Source organism: Argiope bruennichi, chromosome X1, assembly GCF_947563725.1.
Source record: "Argiope bruennichi chromosome X1, qqArgBrue1.1, whole genome shotgun sequence".
Taxonomy (NCBI): Eukaryota; Metazoa; Arthropoda; class Arachnida; order Araneae; family Araneidae; genus Argiope; species Argiope bruennichi.
The window spans coordinates 128,569,782-128,588,277 of record NC_079162.1 but is presented as its reverse complement, the minus strand read 5'-3'; the positions used below and the strand labels follow the sequence as shown (position 1 = coordinate 128,588,277).

Sequence of the window (18,496 nt, the reverse complement as noted above, 5' to 3'; positions counted from 1 at the left end):
TTATTATCATGAATTATAAATCAATTATTATCATGAATTATAAATAAATTATTATCATGAATTATAAATAAATTATTATCATGAATTATAAATCAATTATTACCATGAATTATAAATAAATACAATTATAAATCAAAAGTAGAAAATGATTAGAATAAAATTTACTCCTTTTACACACTAATAAAAGGATGTTTTTAAAAACTGTTTTTATATAACTAACTTTTTTCCTATATTCTCAGAAATGTATTTCAAAGATATTTTAACAGAGAAAAGAAACAAATATTCCAATCATTATAATAAAATATTTACAAAAGTGAAGTTAAATAATTATTTCTGAAATGTCAAAAGATTTTTCATCTTTTTCTCTGCAAAAATATATCAAATAAAAAGATTTTTAAAAGTGAGAAAAAAAATGAATAAAATTAAATGTATTTCAGTTAGGATCATAATGAAATAACTGCCTTCCAGTAACCGAGACCATGCTTTATTAGCACTTTCTGTAAGGAACAATAACAGTTGATTGTGCAAGTCTTTAAATTATTTCATTATTTGTGAAAAAACAATTCTATTTTCTAGCAAAAAGTTTTTATGCAAACGTTCAAATTAATTCTTGAAATGGTCTTTAAGCGATTCTATTCTTCTAATGTTAATGAATTTTTACATGAATTTCACTTAGAAAGGAAAGAATATAATAGCTAAAACTACTTTTTTCACTCACCCATAGAAATAAATAACTAATATATATTTCTTTTGATTCGATGTTCTTTGTTCTTCAATAAATATTTATTATAAATATTAGTTTCGTTTCTTGACGGTTCCATATATTGATCAATTTTTACATGAATTTCACTTAGAAAAGAAAGAATATGTAGCTAAAACTACTTTTTTTACTCAACCATAGAAATAAGTAAAAAGCATATGTTTCTTTGAATTTGATGCTCGTTGTTCTTCAATAAATATTTATTATAAGTATTAGTTTCATTAATTTGGTTTCTTGGGTACAATCTTATAAACACCGTGTTTTCAGAGGTTTCTTTTCCATTTACCTAAGTTAAGCATGAAAACAGTTTGGAAGTCTTTGCAATTGAATAAGTAATCCATGATTTGGAATTGTGATTCCAAAAAATCAAGAATCAAACAAAAGTTTTTTTTGAAAGATTTAATAAAATAAAGGATTATTTATAAAATTATTTAACAGTAGTTTAATCTTTATTTGCATGCTTTTCGATATTTCCTTATAGTAAACTTCTTTTACTTCACAGTAGAAGAAATTAAGGTAGCTCAATTGAATCTTTTCCTTGTAAGATAACAAATTAAAATAATTTAATAGCATTTCCTGAATGTACAGTGATCTGCCAAATAATTTCAAATTAATCCGCAACTAGTTAGCATATTCTTTTATCCCGATGAAAAAGTCTTGATCGTTTTCCATTAAAAACTTATTTACAATTTGTTTACTCTTTTTTTTTATTAATGAATAGATTTGAACAAATAAAGGACATTTATTTTTCTATATTTGTTATAAACTTTATTAATTGTTAGAAAATTACAAACAGCAAATATATTATAAACGAATCTTTGTTGATTTGAGATACGGTGGGGAAATTGTAGTATTGACAGTAAAGAAACCTTTGACTTAAAGATTTTTTTTTGTTAAAAATTCCACTATAAGTATTGATTTTGATCGATTTTTAATGATTGATAATTTCTACTAATAATTTAATTCCTTTTTATATTATTGGGAAACTAATAATTCACGAATTCTCAGTTTTCCAATTATGAATTATTTTTATTACCAATTACGAATTGTTAGTTAATTTACGAATTATTAGCTCTGAATTCATTTATACTTATATTGGCTCTCTCATTGCTTTTTGGGCTGCTTTTTAATCTATTCTTACTATATCCGAAATGAATATATTTTTATTCAGAAGATGTGATGGCTTTTTACACACAAGATCGCAGGTCGATGGATTACTGAAGTGATAAGAATTGAAGAATTTCATTGCTTTGCCAAGTCAGAAAATAGAGCCCGATATATAATGAAGTCGTTTTATTACATCTGCTATTAAAGACATTGCTTTTCGTTTATACCATTTGACTCACAGCTATGATTCACTCCTACTATTTAATTAGATGACTTTCACTTCGCTAATATTTCTAAGAGATAACAGAGTAGGAGTCATAAAAGTCGTGAATCACTTAGGTTTGTCATGGCTCCGAAACTGTTAAGAGTTTTAATTATATTGAATGATTTTTATTTGATTATAAAAGGCTCTCTCTGTCCTTCAAATAGTACCATGAAACATTACACTTAAAAAAATTTGTTATTAGTTTCTTATGTACTTTTGTCTCCGATTTTCTTTGATATTTAATTCAAAATCAGACAACTTATTGAAAGTAATCAAATTGCAGAATCTGTATTCGTTTAAATTTTATTTTGATAATTAAGTTAATTTTACCTTGAATCATGAATTATTTTCTTATCTTAAGCCGGTGAAAGAAATTATAGAATCATTTTTAAAAGCAGTAATTAAATCGAATTATAACGTTGGCATACAAATCGTTTAATTCATTAAATAAAAGCCACCTGAATCTTTTTTTTTATCCTTCCTTATGAGTTTCTAATCACATTTTTCACAAATAAATTTATAACAAATTACTTAAGATTAATTATATATTTCCCTAATTTATAGAATTAGAAACGCATTCGAAGTTTTGAAACCTATGTATGTTTTTGGAAAAAAACAAGTGTAAATATTTAAAGACATGAAAATTATTGAGACTAAGACTCAATATTATTGAGACTAAGAAATTATTGAGACTTATCTACTAAGTTCATACAGAAATACGGTAATGGTTAGAATAGATTTCAGCTAAAATATGTGACAAAAGAATAACTTGAATGGCCAATTCAGTCTTCTTCTCAATAAATAAGATTCTTTTGTTCGCCAATTCAATACAACGGTAATAAATCTTTTCCAAATAATTATTGTCAAAGAAAATGCAACTCAAGACGTAAAACACCAACGTTCATATTCTATTATTCATCGTTAAACGAATTTTCTTTGTGATTATTCGGTCTGTTCACTCTTGAGATAGATCAAGCCTGCCTAAAAGTGCAGGGATTGATACTTTTGGACCAACTCTTGAGAAAATAATGACTTTTAATTATAACAAAGATTTCTTTAAAAAATATTAGACTCTAAACTGAAGAAAGTTAAGAGCTGGACGTTAAAAATGTGTAATAAATTATAAAAGAATCGGAAAAGTAAGACCTATCATTTTTACTTAATCCCGCGTGAGTTCTCCAATGAAGTACTATCAAATATTCATTCGATGAATGGCCGTCATTAATGCTGCAGAAAACGACTCGTCTAAGCGGATTTCTTACGTTTTTTTCTTTGATTTTTATTTCGTTCAGAACAAATAAGATCGAAAACAACATTTAATTTGAAATAAATACCTCTTGTTTTTTAAACCTGTTTTTGTTCTCACAAATAACCTTTGTGAGATATTAGATAGCAGCCAAGTGCTACTAACATTTGGTTCGTATTTGATTCCTTGCCTTCTATGAAGCAACGGCATTGTTTCTGTTTATTTGGTTATGCATGATTGATTATTTAAATGCTTCATTTCATTCTTTTAAGAATTAATTTCTTGTCTGTTTAGAGTTAATATAAAATATCTAAATTCAAATAATCACATGAGAAATTGAAAACAGTATTCTAGTTCGAAGTATTTTTCAAAAGACAATTCTTTTAAAAGTTCGCGATTCCCACGAAATAGAATAGAACAATAAGACTCAGAAGAAACAGCATATTCTCTTTTTATCTAAAGAACACAGCATTAGAACAGAATTTTCAGTGGACGAGGAATTATTTACTGTGTTGAATGTTAAGTCATTATTTCAGTGCCTCATTTCATTCTTTTAGGAATTAATTTCTTGTCTGTTTAAAATTTATATAAAATATCTCAATTCAAATAATCACATGAGAAAGTGAAAACAGTATTCAAGTTCGAAGTATTTTCACATGAGACCATTCTTTTAAAAGTTTCCTTTCGCGATTCCCACGAAATAGAACAGAAAAATAAAGACGCAGAAGAAACAGCATATTCTTTTTTTTAACTAAGAAATATAGTATTAAAACAAAATCTTCACTGGATGAGGAAGTATTTACTGCGTTAAGCTCTAAGTAATTTTTATTCATATTATAAAACAAGCCTGTCTACTATAATGGGCATTTTCTATTCAATAATGATTATTCTCGAACAATGTAATCTATGCATATTTTAAGTAGAATTTTTATTTACCTCAGAGGATCTTCAGGCGAAATAAACACGTGAAAGAGCTCAAATATCATTTTACCAGTGAAACTGAACTGAGAACTTACCTGGTAAAAGGACTCTAATTTCCTATTAAATATAAATAAAAATTTGCACTTACCGTGTCAGAGCTTATTCGTATGAGTAATATAAGTTCTTTTAAATAGCTTTCTGAGACACTTATTAAGTATTCATCTTTTAAATAAAATCATTTTAAAAACAAAACACGCTAGTTGTTTTTTTTTTCTGGAAAATTATAAATATTAGAAAAGAGACTAGGAAAATATATAACTTTTAGATTCTTTATATTTAGAAGGAAAATGGGTAAAACAGTTTGTGATGATATAAATAGTTTTCTATTATTTTAAGAAAGATTATTTTTCTCCTATTATCATTGCTTATTATTAACATAATATTTTATTCTACAGAACAATAATAACGATACTACACAACTCTGAATACTTTTGCGCAGTATCATAAAACATGTTGCACTGCTTTGATATAGACTTGTAGTTTCTACATGTGATCCATTTCAGGAGGGAGGATTTTTATCATTATAAAAAAAATAGAATGAAAAAGAAACAAAAAAAATTAATAAACAAACAAAACAAAAAAAAACCAAACAAAGAAACCAAATTAATTTTTTATAACTAAAAATAAATTAAATTTAAAAAAGATCAAATAGAATATTTTAATGATATTTCTTATGCGAAGGTAATTTTTTTACATTTTTTTTCTCGTAACATTCTTTATTTTTGTAATTTTGATGTTTTCTTCTGTTTAAGAGATCTTGTAAATACATTTCTTAATTTTATATAATATCAAATTAAATAACAAATATCAAATCAAATAATAAATAATTTAATAACAAATTAAATTTAAAAAATAATCAACTAGTATATTTTAATAATATTCCTTAAGTGAAGTTTTACTTTTTCTCGTCAGAATTTTCATTTTTGCAATTTTTATGTTTTATTCTATTTAAGAAACTCTAATATTGTAGTTACATTTCTTCTTTTTATATAATTTATTTAATATCAAATTAAATAACAAATATCAAATCAAATAATAAATAATTTAATAACAGATTAAATTTAAAAATAATCAACTAGAATATTTTAACGATATTCCTTAAGTGAAGGGAATTTTTTTACTTTTTCTCGTCAGGATCTTCATTTTTGCAATGTCTATGTTTTCTTCTGTTTAAGAGACCTTAATAATGTAATTACATTTCTTCATTTTCTCTAAGTTATTCAATATCATCTCGAACCAATACTAATAATGTTTCTTCGAAAACTATAACTTGTCCAGTATTACTTTTCACTGAGCAATCAGTTAAAAACGATATTTTTCTCATTCAGTGAAAGGAGGAAAATGCCGAAGTCAGCTCCAACTGTGAATAACCTAAACGGAAAGCTTTAGATTGTGTATTCATTTACTCCATAATGCGACGGAAATTCGACGTGTCCTCAACAAAACCTAGTAAATAAATTCTATGCAAATGAGCATCGTGAAGGCAATTCGGGTAATATTTGGTGAAGTAGCAATTCAAAGAGAAGTGGAAGACTTTCGAAACGAAAATTTAAGTACTAAAATCTATTATGATAAAATAAAGCATTCTCAAATAAACAAAAAATGGTCTCGATAATTGATCAAGTTTAAGATCATGTATCTACACCACTGCTTTATTTCAACCATACTTTTACATACATGAAACTGAAATTCATACAATTGATTTGTACGCAATGCCTCTGAAAATGTTCTTTAGAAGTCGAAACAATTCCAAAAATAATTTAATAAAGTTTTTAAAAACAGTTGTGATAAAACTCTTTCAATAAAAAAAGCAACTTTCTTTTGAAATTATAATTTAAATTTTTATTTTTGTTAAACTTATGTTATTTCAATGAGAACTTAATAGAATAACAAATTCTTGTTTTGTTAAGCATAATATGTTTTAAAATATGTAGCCACAGCTTTATCGGAATTCGAATATTCTAATTCATACAATTATTTCCATAAATACAGAATACCTGTGACTACATATGCTATTTTATAAGAAATGTCTAGTATGATACGCATTAAAGTAAAATGAATAATATCTAAAAAAGATAGCATTTTTATTTTCGCAAAAACTCATAGAGAACAAGAAATACCCGAAAACAAGATCTAAATGCAAAGATGTTCTTTGAATATGAATATAAGTATAAGTATCAAAATGGTGCATTCACAGTATGTTTGTAACTTTGTTAAACTTGTTTTCTATCAATCAGAACTTAATTGAATAACATACTCTTGTTTTGTTAAGCGTAATATGTTTTTAAATGAATAGTTATAGCTTTATTGAAATTCGAATATTTTAGATTTATACGATTATTTCCGTAAATACGGAATACCTATGTGCTATTATAAGAAATCTCTAGTATGATACGCATTAAAGCAAAATGAATAAAATCTAAAAAAAATAGTAGTTTTTTTTTTAACAACTTAAAGAATAAGAAGTACTTGAAAAGAGTAAACTAATTTCTAAATTAAACGATCTAAACAAAATCTAAACTCAAAGATGTTCTTTGAATATGAATATAAGTATCAAAATGGTGCAATTACTTAATGATTTATTACGATAAAGCATTTCGAATCAAGAAATGATGCATGAGATTTTACGTATTATAACACATCTTAAGATACCAAACAAGTAGGAGTGCTCTTTGTCTTTAATTCCCCCATGACACATTGACAAGGTTATCAACCGCAGGAAGGAGGAACTCTATATTAAATAGCTGTCATCCCACTTCGATAAGCTGTCAGCACGAAGAGCTTTATTAAATGCAAATTCTTCATTCCGAATTCTGATCGAAACTAGATCAAAATTAAGTATCCAAAATTAGTAAAACTTATCTAATTGATTAAACACAAAAGATATTTCACGATGAAATATTAGATTGATATTTATTCTCTGGAAATTAGCATTTATAGAACTTAAAATGACGTTTAGAGTCAAAGTTCAAGCCAATATCCATTTAGTAGTTGGGGGAAACTTTAAATAAAGGGCAAATAAAAGCAAATTCTTTATTTCGAATTCTTACGGAAAAAGATCAAAATTAGGTATAAAAAATATCAAACTTGTCTAATATATTAGATTTAAAAACACTTAAATATTGGATATATTTTACTTATTAAATTTATATAGCAGTTATATTGAAGAAGTCCTACTGATTACCTTACCCATATGATTTTATGAAGTTACGAAAAAATTCAAAAGTCATGTAGATCATAAATTAGCGTTTATTATATTGTTAAAATATCTTTTAATCATAAAAAAATCCATCGAAATGAATGATCGACATGAATCAAATTTAAGTATGAACATTTGGTGAAACCAATTTAATTGATTACCTACAAAATAATCATTACATACAAATATGGCATTTATAATTCCCCTTTAGGTATTTAGAAAAGTACATTTCTAGAAATCAAACTACAAGGCGATAACCATTTAGGAAAATTACGCTGCTTATAATGCTCAGACGTTTTCCATTCCTACGGAAATCATCTTTAAAACATTTTCGTAATGTGCATATTTTAAGTGTAAGATTTATTAGAACTTCATAATTTAAGGTTCATATTTAAAATCATAATAATATATTATACCTAATTATTCATTGATCCTAAACATTCACTGAGTGTAGCGTTTTACTACATATAATTTTTTAATCTATATACATTTTCAATTTTTTTTACTTAGCTAATTTCATGACATAAATTTTTCATCCGTATTTTAGCGGCTGTATATATTGTAGAGACTTCATTGAGTTAATATATGTAGTTAAATGGTTTTTCCTTAAAAACACTGACCAATATTCATTAAAAACCATGACCTATGCATCTACTTATTATTTCAATCTAATGAGGTTCTCTTATATTATGGAAAAATGTTATTATAAAATATTATTTAGAGTACTTTTGAATAAATTTTAAGAGTTTTTCAAAAATATGTTTCAAAGTAACAAATACGATCTTTAAATTTTTTTCTACAGAAATATAATATAATACTTTTAATTGAATTGAATAAATACACTGTGCATTTAGCAGATGAGTATAATTTTTTTGGGTTAAAGTATTTAGAAAATACTGATAGTGCATTATATTGACTTACGAGGGATTAGTTTTTTTTTTCTATGAATTTTTCATTTTATCTTCAAAATATATTTGAAATTTTTTATTTGTAAAAAACCTTTAAACTACCGAAATTAATTTTTCAAATAATTGCAGTCGGCAGAAATGGATAGTTTTGAATTTTTAAAGAATACTGAAGTTCACTGTTTTCAAATCATAAAAGAAGTACCATAAACTAATTGTAAAATAGTTCTCTGTTAAAAGCGTGATCATAAATTTTCATGACTTCCAAATGTCAATTAACCACTTTATATAGAATAAATAAATATTTTTCTTCAGTTTAAAAAAAATCAATGAAAATAATTAATAAAACATACTGGCATAGAAATTTTAAGAAATTTTCATGAAGTCAAAGTAAGCAAGACCTATTATTTGAAAATATTTTCGCGATTTTAAAAATTGTTATTAGAGAATTTTCAACATCATAAGGCTAACACAATGTCATTTTTTTTATCTACATTCTCAATAACATTTCAGGACGTACTTTATTACGCATAAGTCATTTTTTTAATGAAAACAGCATTCTTTGTAAATCATAAAACACAGACATTAAGATGATGATCACGGCGGTTATTATTAACTATGATTAAGCCATAAAACACGAACCTTACAATGACGCTTTATGAGCTTTTCAAGCAACAGAGAAAAAACACTTTTAGCTGAACTCTATTACCAAAAAATCTGAGTTAAATACATACTTAACTGCATATAAAATAAATAACGTTAATTAATAAAGAAATATTAAATACAATTTGAGCAGATTTTTTTTCTTCAACATAAAATCAGACAGTTTCAATAAATGTTTTAAAATATGTTAAAAGAAGAAATACAAATTCAAAAGTACTTCTGAATCTGAAAATATATATTGCATATGTTGAAATTACCTTTTTACGTTTTAATAATTCTATTAAGATAAATATGTGTACATATAATGAAATGGAAGCAAAAATATTTACTTCTTCGCTTCATTTTCAATTACAAATTGTTTTCCCAGAAAAACTTCGTAAGAAACTTATTGTTAGTTCGTATTAAGTTATTCATTCATTTATTTATTAACTATATTCATATTAAACGGATTTAAATATATTTAAAGAAAAGTAATAAAAACTGAAAGCATTAAAAATAAATATTCAAAACAAAATTGTTCCAAAAACATTTTTAACAAAAAACGAAATTCAAAATTATTGCTTCATATGATAAAATTATAATATATTAAAGCAAACATTTTTAGTGATTCCTTTCCCAAAAAATGATCTGAATACCTTCGTGAGCTGACATCGTGATCGCAGGCATCGCAGCCAGCAGTAGCAGAGCTCTGAGCATCGTGAACCTGATTCTCTTCTCGGTTCCGATGATCATGAGGAGTAGAATGAGAAGCAGAGGCTTAGGATGCGGCTTATAAACACGATGGAGAGGGATGTTGCCATCTGCGGGGGTGACGCAAGTTTCTCCGGCACTTCTGTGATTGGAGGAGAGGACCCAAACAGGGTGGAGGCACCGGACCTGCTCATACCCATAAAAAATTGACTTGAAAAATAGGTTAAAATTATTTCGCTCCTAAATTCCCGTATGATTGGTTGAAGCGATGGATATGCTATTTTTGTTTCTTGTAATCTGAGGTCAAATTCTAGTTCTTTATTTTTCTTACTTAATGCTCTGAATGAAGAAAGGTTATGAGATTGACTTACCTTAATAAAGTAAAGGGTAAGCGATTTATGAAAATTTCAAATAGAGTAATAATAATTGCATTAAACTCAGTGCTATGATTTATTTAGACAAATCAAGCCATTATACTGGCCATTTGTTCTGGATTTCAGTCTTATCATTACATTATTAGGAAGATATCCAGTTTCATCTTTTATTTCAGGATATTTAGTATGATTTCTCCGTTTTTCAAGGAAAATATGGTATAGCTTTTAGTTGCTCTTCATTTGATTTTTCTTGTTATAATTTGTTTCATAATTTTATTTTATACGTTCAGGAATTAGAAATAGCTCCAAATTTAATACACAATAATTACTGAAATCTCTTGCCTCGGGCAACGTAGAAATTACTTTCCAATTATTCCACATGGTTTTGTGGGTTGCCCTTTTTCTAATTCTAAATAGAAATAAAAATAGAAATACGTTTCATCCCAATATTATTTTGTTTGATTGATAGAGACTGAAATTACCCCGTGAATTTGCACTGATATTCGGCCGTCGTTGGAAAGTTGCTATACGAGACAATTATGTAGAATAGTCAATCGACAACTTTAGGAAAGGAATCTTTATGGGAAAATTATATCTAGATGCCTCTAATATAGGAATGTTTTCAGCTTCTCAATAGCTATACTAGACCAATTTTTCTTATGCAGAGTGTACTATTATTCAAGCAGTAATCAAAACCTTCTCATAGGTTGGTAAACGCTTTTCTCAAAATGCTGTGACATTTATTAGACGCTCTCACTTGAATCTTCAATTATCTAATAATAACGTTAAATTAGCGACTGCAATGAAACATCGAGCTTCCTCAATTTATACAAAAAGAATTTCTTGGGAAATATTGAGAGAACACAAAGAAAATGATATTAATAACATATATGTATTTTTTGAATCTTAATTTTTTTCCCAACTTTCTATTTTTTGGCGAAATGTGTTAACTGAATATTACTGTTCTACTGCGTTTAAAAATTAAATTTACCGCTAAGTGTTGCGACTATGCCATTATGTGTTGCGATCATAGTGGCAAATAGTTCAAAATGTTCTGACTATGTTGAAAGACAGAAATTTCATAGCTTAGTTGCTGTTATATTTAATTATGTTTACAACTCTATTAATTTAATCAATTATATATTTTTTAACGGATTAGAGAGCTCAGAACAGTAAATATTCTAAACATTTTTGATTGGTAGTTGCTTAGTAAACGGAATACCATCCTTTAACATTGTATAATTTTTTCTTAATGACTCATTTGAAAATAGATGTCAAATTTTATGACTCTTACAAAAGCAAGCATTTTAGATAGTAAATATTCAATATATAATTTTTATTGATAGTTTCTCATTAAATGGAATCCTTATCCTTAACTAAGTTGTATAATGTTCTCTTATTCTCTAATTTGAAAAGCGGTAGTAGATTTTACTACCGCTACGAAAGCAAGCATTTCAGAAAAATAAACATTCAATACATTTTCTTTTTTATTGATGGTTGATTAGTAAACGGAATATCATTCCTTAATTAACATTATATAATTTTCTCGCCTTTACTCATCTGTGAAGAAATTCCAAAACCGTTGCCAATATAATGGATTTTAACTAATCGAAGAAGAGTCATAATTCGAAATAAATTTCATTGAAATTGTCTAATGACCGACAATAATGAGTTACGCAGATTATACTATAGTAATAGATATATTCTTCAAATATTTCTATAAAGTCATTACTATTTCAAATTGAAGAGTAAAAATTTTCATGCTTTGATTGACTTTCTTGAAAAATAACCAGTTTCTTTTCAATCACAGACAATATTTAATTTAATGCAGAAATGAAAACCTGAATTAAATTTTCTCAACACAGCGAACGTCTAAGCAACCAAAGGCTTTTACAAAGAAGAAAATTTTTCTATTTTCCCATATATTTAAAAATAAATGAAAAGGAATTCTCGAATTCATAGAATTTTCAGAAATAATAAAAATTATTATCAAAATAAAAACATTATGATTGCTTATAAAAACATATAAAAAATTGCTTATAAAAAATTAATATATAAATACATATATGATGTATTTATATATTAATATTCTTTTTTAGAAAAGAATTTTCATTTTATTTAATTCATTTTTGATATATATATATATATATATATATCATATACACAGGCTGTGTGTATATATATATATATATATATATATATATATATATACAGGCAAGAATTGAATAATTCAAATATACAAATATATATTACAAAATATAAATAAAAGAGTAAAACAAAGAAAAATAAGCTATTTTACAAATATAATATGTATGTTAAGATTGAAGTTGATTAAAAATTGGATTAAAGAGCTATAAAAAAACCCAAAGATACTTCTTCAGAAGACTCATGACTGCAAAGATGCACTATGTGATAGAAATTTCCACTTTATTCATAAAACAAAATTTTGTACTACAAGTTCAATTATGTATATTTTTTCTGCATTTCAAAACTCCATTTTTGCTGCCAATTTGAGTGTGCCTGATAAAAAAATTTTTAATAATGGTTGATAAAATTCGTATGCACAAATGAATGAGTTGACAAGTGCAGAAATTAATGTAGTAGCTTTTACAACTTTCATTTCTAATTCTTCCTATGATAGGAAGTATAAAAACATATGAAAAAAATTCTGTCATAAATATCTGGAATCCTAAAATCAAAGGAGTACTACGATGATCCAATGCTTTAATGCCTTTGAAACATGAACGCATTCATTTCCTAGCTTCTAGAGTGTTCGCTTGAAATTTCTTTCCCCGTGTGCAAAAGTGCGTTGTAAAAATGAACTGAAGTAAAAATGAACGTAGCTTACGAAAGTAATTTGATTTATTTTAGCTATATTGTTTCGAAATAACCGGAAGATTATTTGGAAACAGACATCTTAATTTTGCTTTCCGGTAAAATGCCAAAGATGACATCTAAGCTTATCCGACTCTCCAATGATCTGCTGCTCGTTAACCCATCTGGGTCAAGTCTTCCCGTTAGTGAGGGTCACAGTTTTTAGCGGGGGACGGATGGGGGAGGTTCCAATTCCAAAAGCAAAAATTTAATTGAAAACAATTTTTAAAAATTCACATTTATTGTGGTGTTAAGGTGTAGTAATATTTTATTTTATTTATTTTCTACATTTTAATCTTAAGATCTATTATTTTTCAAATTCACCACCAAATGGTGTCACTATACGAAATCAAAATTTAATTTTACTTACGATTAATAATAGTGGGAATTAAGACTGGAAAATATTCAAATAGTCTATTGATATCGAGAACACCCAACTGAACAAAATTCCAAATGTCAAGGTCGTGAGTTAAAAATCGGTTACATAAATCCTTTTCAAAGAGAAAAAAAGACAAGAATCTAAACTGTCAGTAACAGGTGGTTTTTTTTCAAACATGCATTTATTTGTTTGAAAATAAATTCTTACGTTTAAATTATAGGCCTCTGCATTTTTTTTTCTGGTTAATCTATTAAAAATCGATTAATACTATTGATTTATTCAAAACATACAGCTATTATAATGAATCAAGATCAACCTCTTGTAGAAATTTCAAAATAAATGGGATATGTAAGACACCTTTCTCGAGACGAAAAAGGGGAAATGTTCAGATGTGCTCCAAGCAGGCAAATGGAAGTTAGTCTCTGGTCCCTGTAAGAGAGTCATGAAAGGACGCATGATTTAAAATTCGTATATTTCGAGATGAATAGCTTTGTATTTCAGATGTTGTCATCTGCATCTGAAAGTACCTTTGAAATATTTCGCTCTCCTGCGATGCTAAAAATACATACACGCTTAAAATGTAGCAATATTCAATGAATCCGTTTCTCCTTTTCAATAATAATTCCTTTTATTATTTATGAATCATGTATGCTATGGCTGTGTAGTAGTTTCTGAGTTATCCGGCCGATTCCAAACGAGAAGAATGCCAGATTAACGTCAACGCTGGATTAATCGTCAAAAAATTCAAATTCGAGATTTGGTCGAATTTTCACGTTTTAGATTTCCCTGAGTGCGAAAAACATGTTTTTAGCATTTTGTCTGCCTGTCCGTCTATCTGTCTGTGACAAAGATAACTCACACACGCTTTGAAGTAGACGTATGAAATTTGGTATCTGGTCTATAGATTTCTGTCAAATTTGAGAATAGATTGGTTTATAGAATAATATATTGGTTTAAGTCTGCCTACTTGGCTGTTTGAATTTGAATCAGCAGGATAACTACAAAACGAAGAGAGCTAGATAGATCAAATTTGGCGCATATTACTTTTTAAAGTAATGTGTACCGAATTTTATCCCTCAAATCTAATTTGCTTTTTAAAGTAAAGTTTTCTCTTCCAACGGAACGTTTAATTCACTAGTCGCCCAATATTTTCTTTGACATTTATACTCCTGAAAAATATAAATACTTCTTTGCTGTCGTCAACTTCAAGGATTTAATCTGGGAGTATGGCTTTTATCAGGCTAGCGGAAATCTAAAGATAATAATTCTTCTCAAAAATAAATTTTGAATTAGCCAAATCGGTGTTTCTGAAACCTGTCACATTTAAGTCAATACTCCGTCAATCCTGTTGATGTAATACCGGGTTTACACTCGCCAAGTTAAAAGACGACCAGTAGGCAGCGCATGCGTAGAAAGGTTGTAAAATGCTGTTCGGTCAATGGCAAGTAATTGTCCCGACGGGTCAACAACATGCCGCTGCATTGTATTTTTTCTTAGGGCTCATGCGCTTTAGAATTTGGAGGATTTTTTGGCTTGAAAAAATGGATCACTTATCATAGATGAATTCCGCCATTTCTTGCTCTTTTTTCTTTCTGATGCGAAGTTGTGTTTTTTTTATTTGCCATTTTTTTCTATAGTTTTCCAAATTTATGAATGTTGACTTTTTTTTACTATGTTTCTTTGTGTGAATATCCATCATTTTAATACGATACGCAGTGAAAAAGAAAAATTCATGGACGCCGAAACGACAATTTATAGCCAAACATGGAATGCTTGAATCTATCTTATGAAATTGTGACAAACATAACTCAGTCTCTTTCTACGCATGTGCTGCCTACTGGCCGAGTGTAAACCCGGCATAAGAATAAGCGATCCTCATTCGGGCACTTTAAACATAATCAATCGAAATATGCATATTTTTTGAAAACTAAAATACGAGCGCATCACACTAACTCTTAGTCAAATGGCTTCAATCGTTACTAATAACCAACTTTCTTATGTGATTATAATTTATACATAGATCACATGATAGTTTCTAGAAAAAATATTAGCTGTTAATTTGACATTAAAAAATAAATTTTGAATTGTCGGAACGGAAAGTTAAAGCGTTCCTGTATTAAATATCACTTCTTTTAAAGCCTGTTCCCAACTTTCCTGTGATTAAAATTGCCAGAGATATGTGAGAACACTAATCTGCCTCTCAGGAGAAAATGGAAAAACGAACATTTAAACCATTAAATCCTATATATACAAGAAATATGAAACTTAGCAGCTCGTCTCGCATAAGACCGATGTAGGAAACGAATAAGGGCATTTATGAGAATTTCAGTTTCACGTCTTTGAGACACGGTTAAAACTAAAATAAATATACTTTAGAAAATAACACTGAAAAGATCAAAAAATATCTTTTATAATCCTCTATAGTGGTGAGAACGCAGTGGTGAGACCAACAAGGTCGTTAAGATCTCACCACTGCGTTCTGTAACCAATGTTTCAAATTATCCTTTCCGACCTTCCTTTTAAAATACCATATACTTTAGAAAATGTGCTGATCCTTCTAGAAGAAAATTCTTATAGGAAAATAATTATTTCTTTAAAAACCCGTGGTATCACCCATTTTATAGAATCTTAAGCTTTTAATTTCAGAATTTTAATCTATGAACATCAGAAAATGCAACTTAAGTTTATCATCAAAACGTAGAAAGATTTGGAAAATTTTACACATTTTTCTTTATATTGTTATGAACAGTTATTTCTTAAATATTTTATTCCCGTTTGTGTCGATGTTTTACTGCTTTTAGGGTATTGTATATTTTTTTAAAATCTTAAATGAGTTAGGAAATGTTCAAAACATCATTTTAAGTGAAATTGTTCTATACACTTTTTAGAGCTTCTCAGTGCCTCTTAAAGCAGATTTCTTTGCCTAACTTTCACTCAACCACAAAAGTTTAGTTTAACTATTTTATAAATGATGTATTAAGCTTCATCCTTCTTACAATTTACGTTTAATCGATAAATTGTACTGTTTAATGTTTTTTTTTTTTTTTTTTTTTTGCCTTCTTGAGTATACACATACGAATTCTAGCAAGTAATAGCTCATGTAAGTTTTTCAAAAATACAGAAGGCAAATATTATATTTGGAAATCTTCACACTGTGTAAAAATCAAAATGAATATTTTCCTTAAAAATATGAATTAAAATCCAAAATATATTGAATTTTAAGAATTTTTTCGCTTAATGAATAATTTTTGATACGATCATCTTTCTTTCTCTATTCTTTGTTCTTTGTTATACTAATTTATAAACTACTATAATCAATAAGTACCCGGAATGGCGGTATAAAACAAAAGCTATCAATTTATTTTCTCTCTGTCAAAGTAACCTCCTTCGACTGCAATGCACACCTGTCAATGTTTTTTTTCAATCATCAAAACATGCCGTAAAATCGTTTTTCAGAAACCCCTTCAGAGTTCATAGCGAAGAATTTTCTTTTATCGAATAAATAGACTTAAAAAAGTAATCATGAAAATGTTATTTCTACCGCAGAAATAAGAAAAATTCATGCTGTGTTATATCAGCTGAATACGGAGCTTGTAGAACCGTGTTTGTTGAATGTTTGGTTAAATTCTCACAAGTAGCAATTGCACTGTGATTGTGAGAAGTTGCATTATCGTGGGGCAATATTCTTATAAGCTTTCTACCAATTTCAGATCATTTTCATCATTCATTTCATTTTCATGTTAGATCAGTCACTTCATTTAAACGATGTAAAATGCTTAACTAATAAACTTTATTCATTGTCTGGTTAGGTGATAGGAATTGATACTGCACAAAAAAAAGCAATCAAAGAAAACAGTTAATATTACCTTGATTTCTGAGCGATTTTATTGGTCTTTTCAGTCTTGCTTATGCTTTCAAGTGCCATTCACATAATTGTTCAGTTATTTCTGTATCAACAAACATATATCCAAATTTCATCACCGGTAATAATACGTTTTGGAAAGGAATAACCTTGAAAAAACAACTCGCGTGCCATTGTTGTTGATTTTAGAACTAATTCAAAGTTCCTGGAAGCAACTAAAGAAGCGATGCGTCGCAACCTTAAATTTTCTTTTAAATTGCTTAACACTAATCAAATGATATTATTAAGTAAGTTGTTTAATAATGTCTTAAAACTATCATTCTTAATCATAACTTTTTATTAATATTGGTTCATAATTTCGAGCTTTTTTGAGCTCAGATATTTTTTTGAGTTTAAAATATCGTTCGTTTTATCTTAAGATGTCAAATTTTAGCAAATAAAAGTTTTTTGATAAGAGTTTGTTAAAAATAAATTGTTTGAAATTTGACAGAAAGGAACTTTTTATTTCCTCAGATTTTAATAAATCTCTTTTACGCGATGTTTACATACCTCCTTAATTAAGTTATAAGCCTCTTTCGCAAATTCATCTGTATTTCTTAGTAAATGGTTTTAATGGAAACAGATATAATTACTTTCGCAAGATGAAGAAATTTAAAGCTCAATTCGCATTACTAATTTTTAAACTACAGTACACTCCCGATTATCCGCGGAATTGGGTGGCGCGACCGCCGCGGATAACAAAAATCGCGTATAATCCGAAAAAAGCTAAAAACGGGTATAACAAAAAAGAAAACAGTCATTCCAACTTTGAAAAATCGTTTTATGTACAATAAAACGTAAAATATACAGCAGGAAATGTTTAACTAACGCTTAATATTTTAGAATATCACTCAAAACTAACCTAAAATGCATTTTGTTAATGAAAACAGAAAAGTGCTTAGTATTTACGAGAGGCGTCAAGGATACACAGAAAAATTAATACATATGTACTGTTTTAATACTATAATGTATTATGTATTTACAAAAGCATAACTGTAAAACTGCACCTTTTTGAAAAAATCGGCCCCCCCAAAAAAAAAACTTTGTGCGGCAGGCGCGGATAATCCGCACCGCGGATAACCCGCCCGCGGATAATCGGGAGTCTACTGTAAATCAATTTAGCAAAACTTAAATTTAATTTTGGAGCTTGCT

General features: G+C 27.7%; 1 protein-coding gene across 1 annotated transcript in view; it reads right to left on the bottom strand.

Annotated features, from left to right (window-relative positions):
- LOC129958691 (uncharacterized) overlaps nt 1-9,846 on the bottom strand; it is a 47,535-nt gene extending 37,689 nt beyond the window's left edge. The window contains exon 1 of the mRNA XM_056071337.1: nt 9,762-9,846. Within this exon, the coding sequence (XP_055927312.1) occupies nt 9,762-9,822 (61 nt within the window). The 5' untranslated portion in view covers nt 9,823-9,846. The remainder of the gene's footprint in view (nt 1-9,761) is intronic.
- Between the last annotated feature and the right edge of the window lie 8,650 nt (nt 9,847-18,496).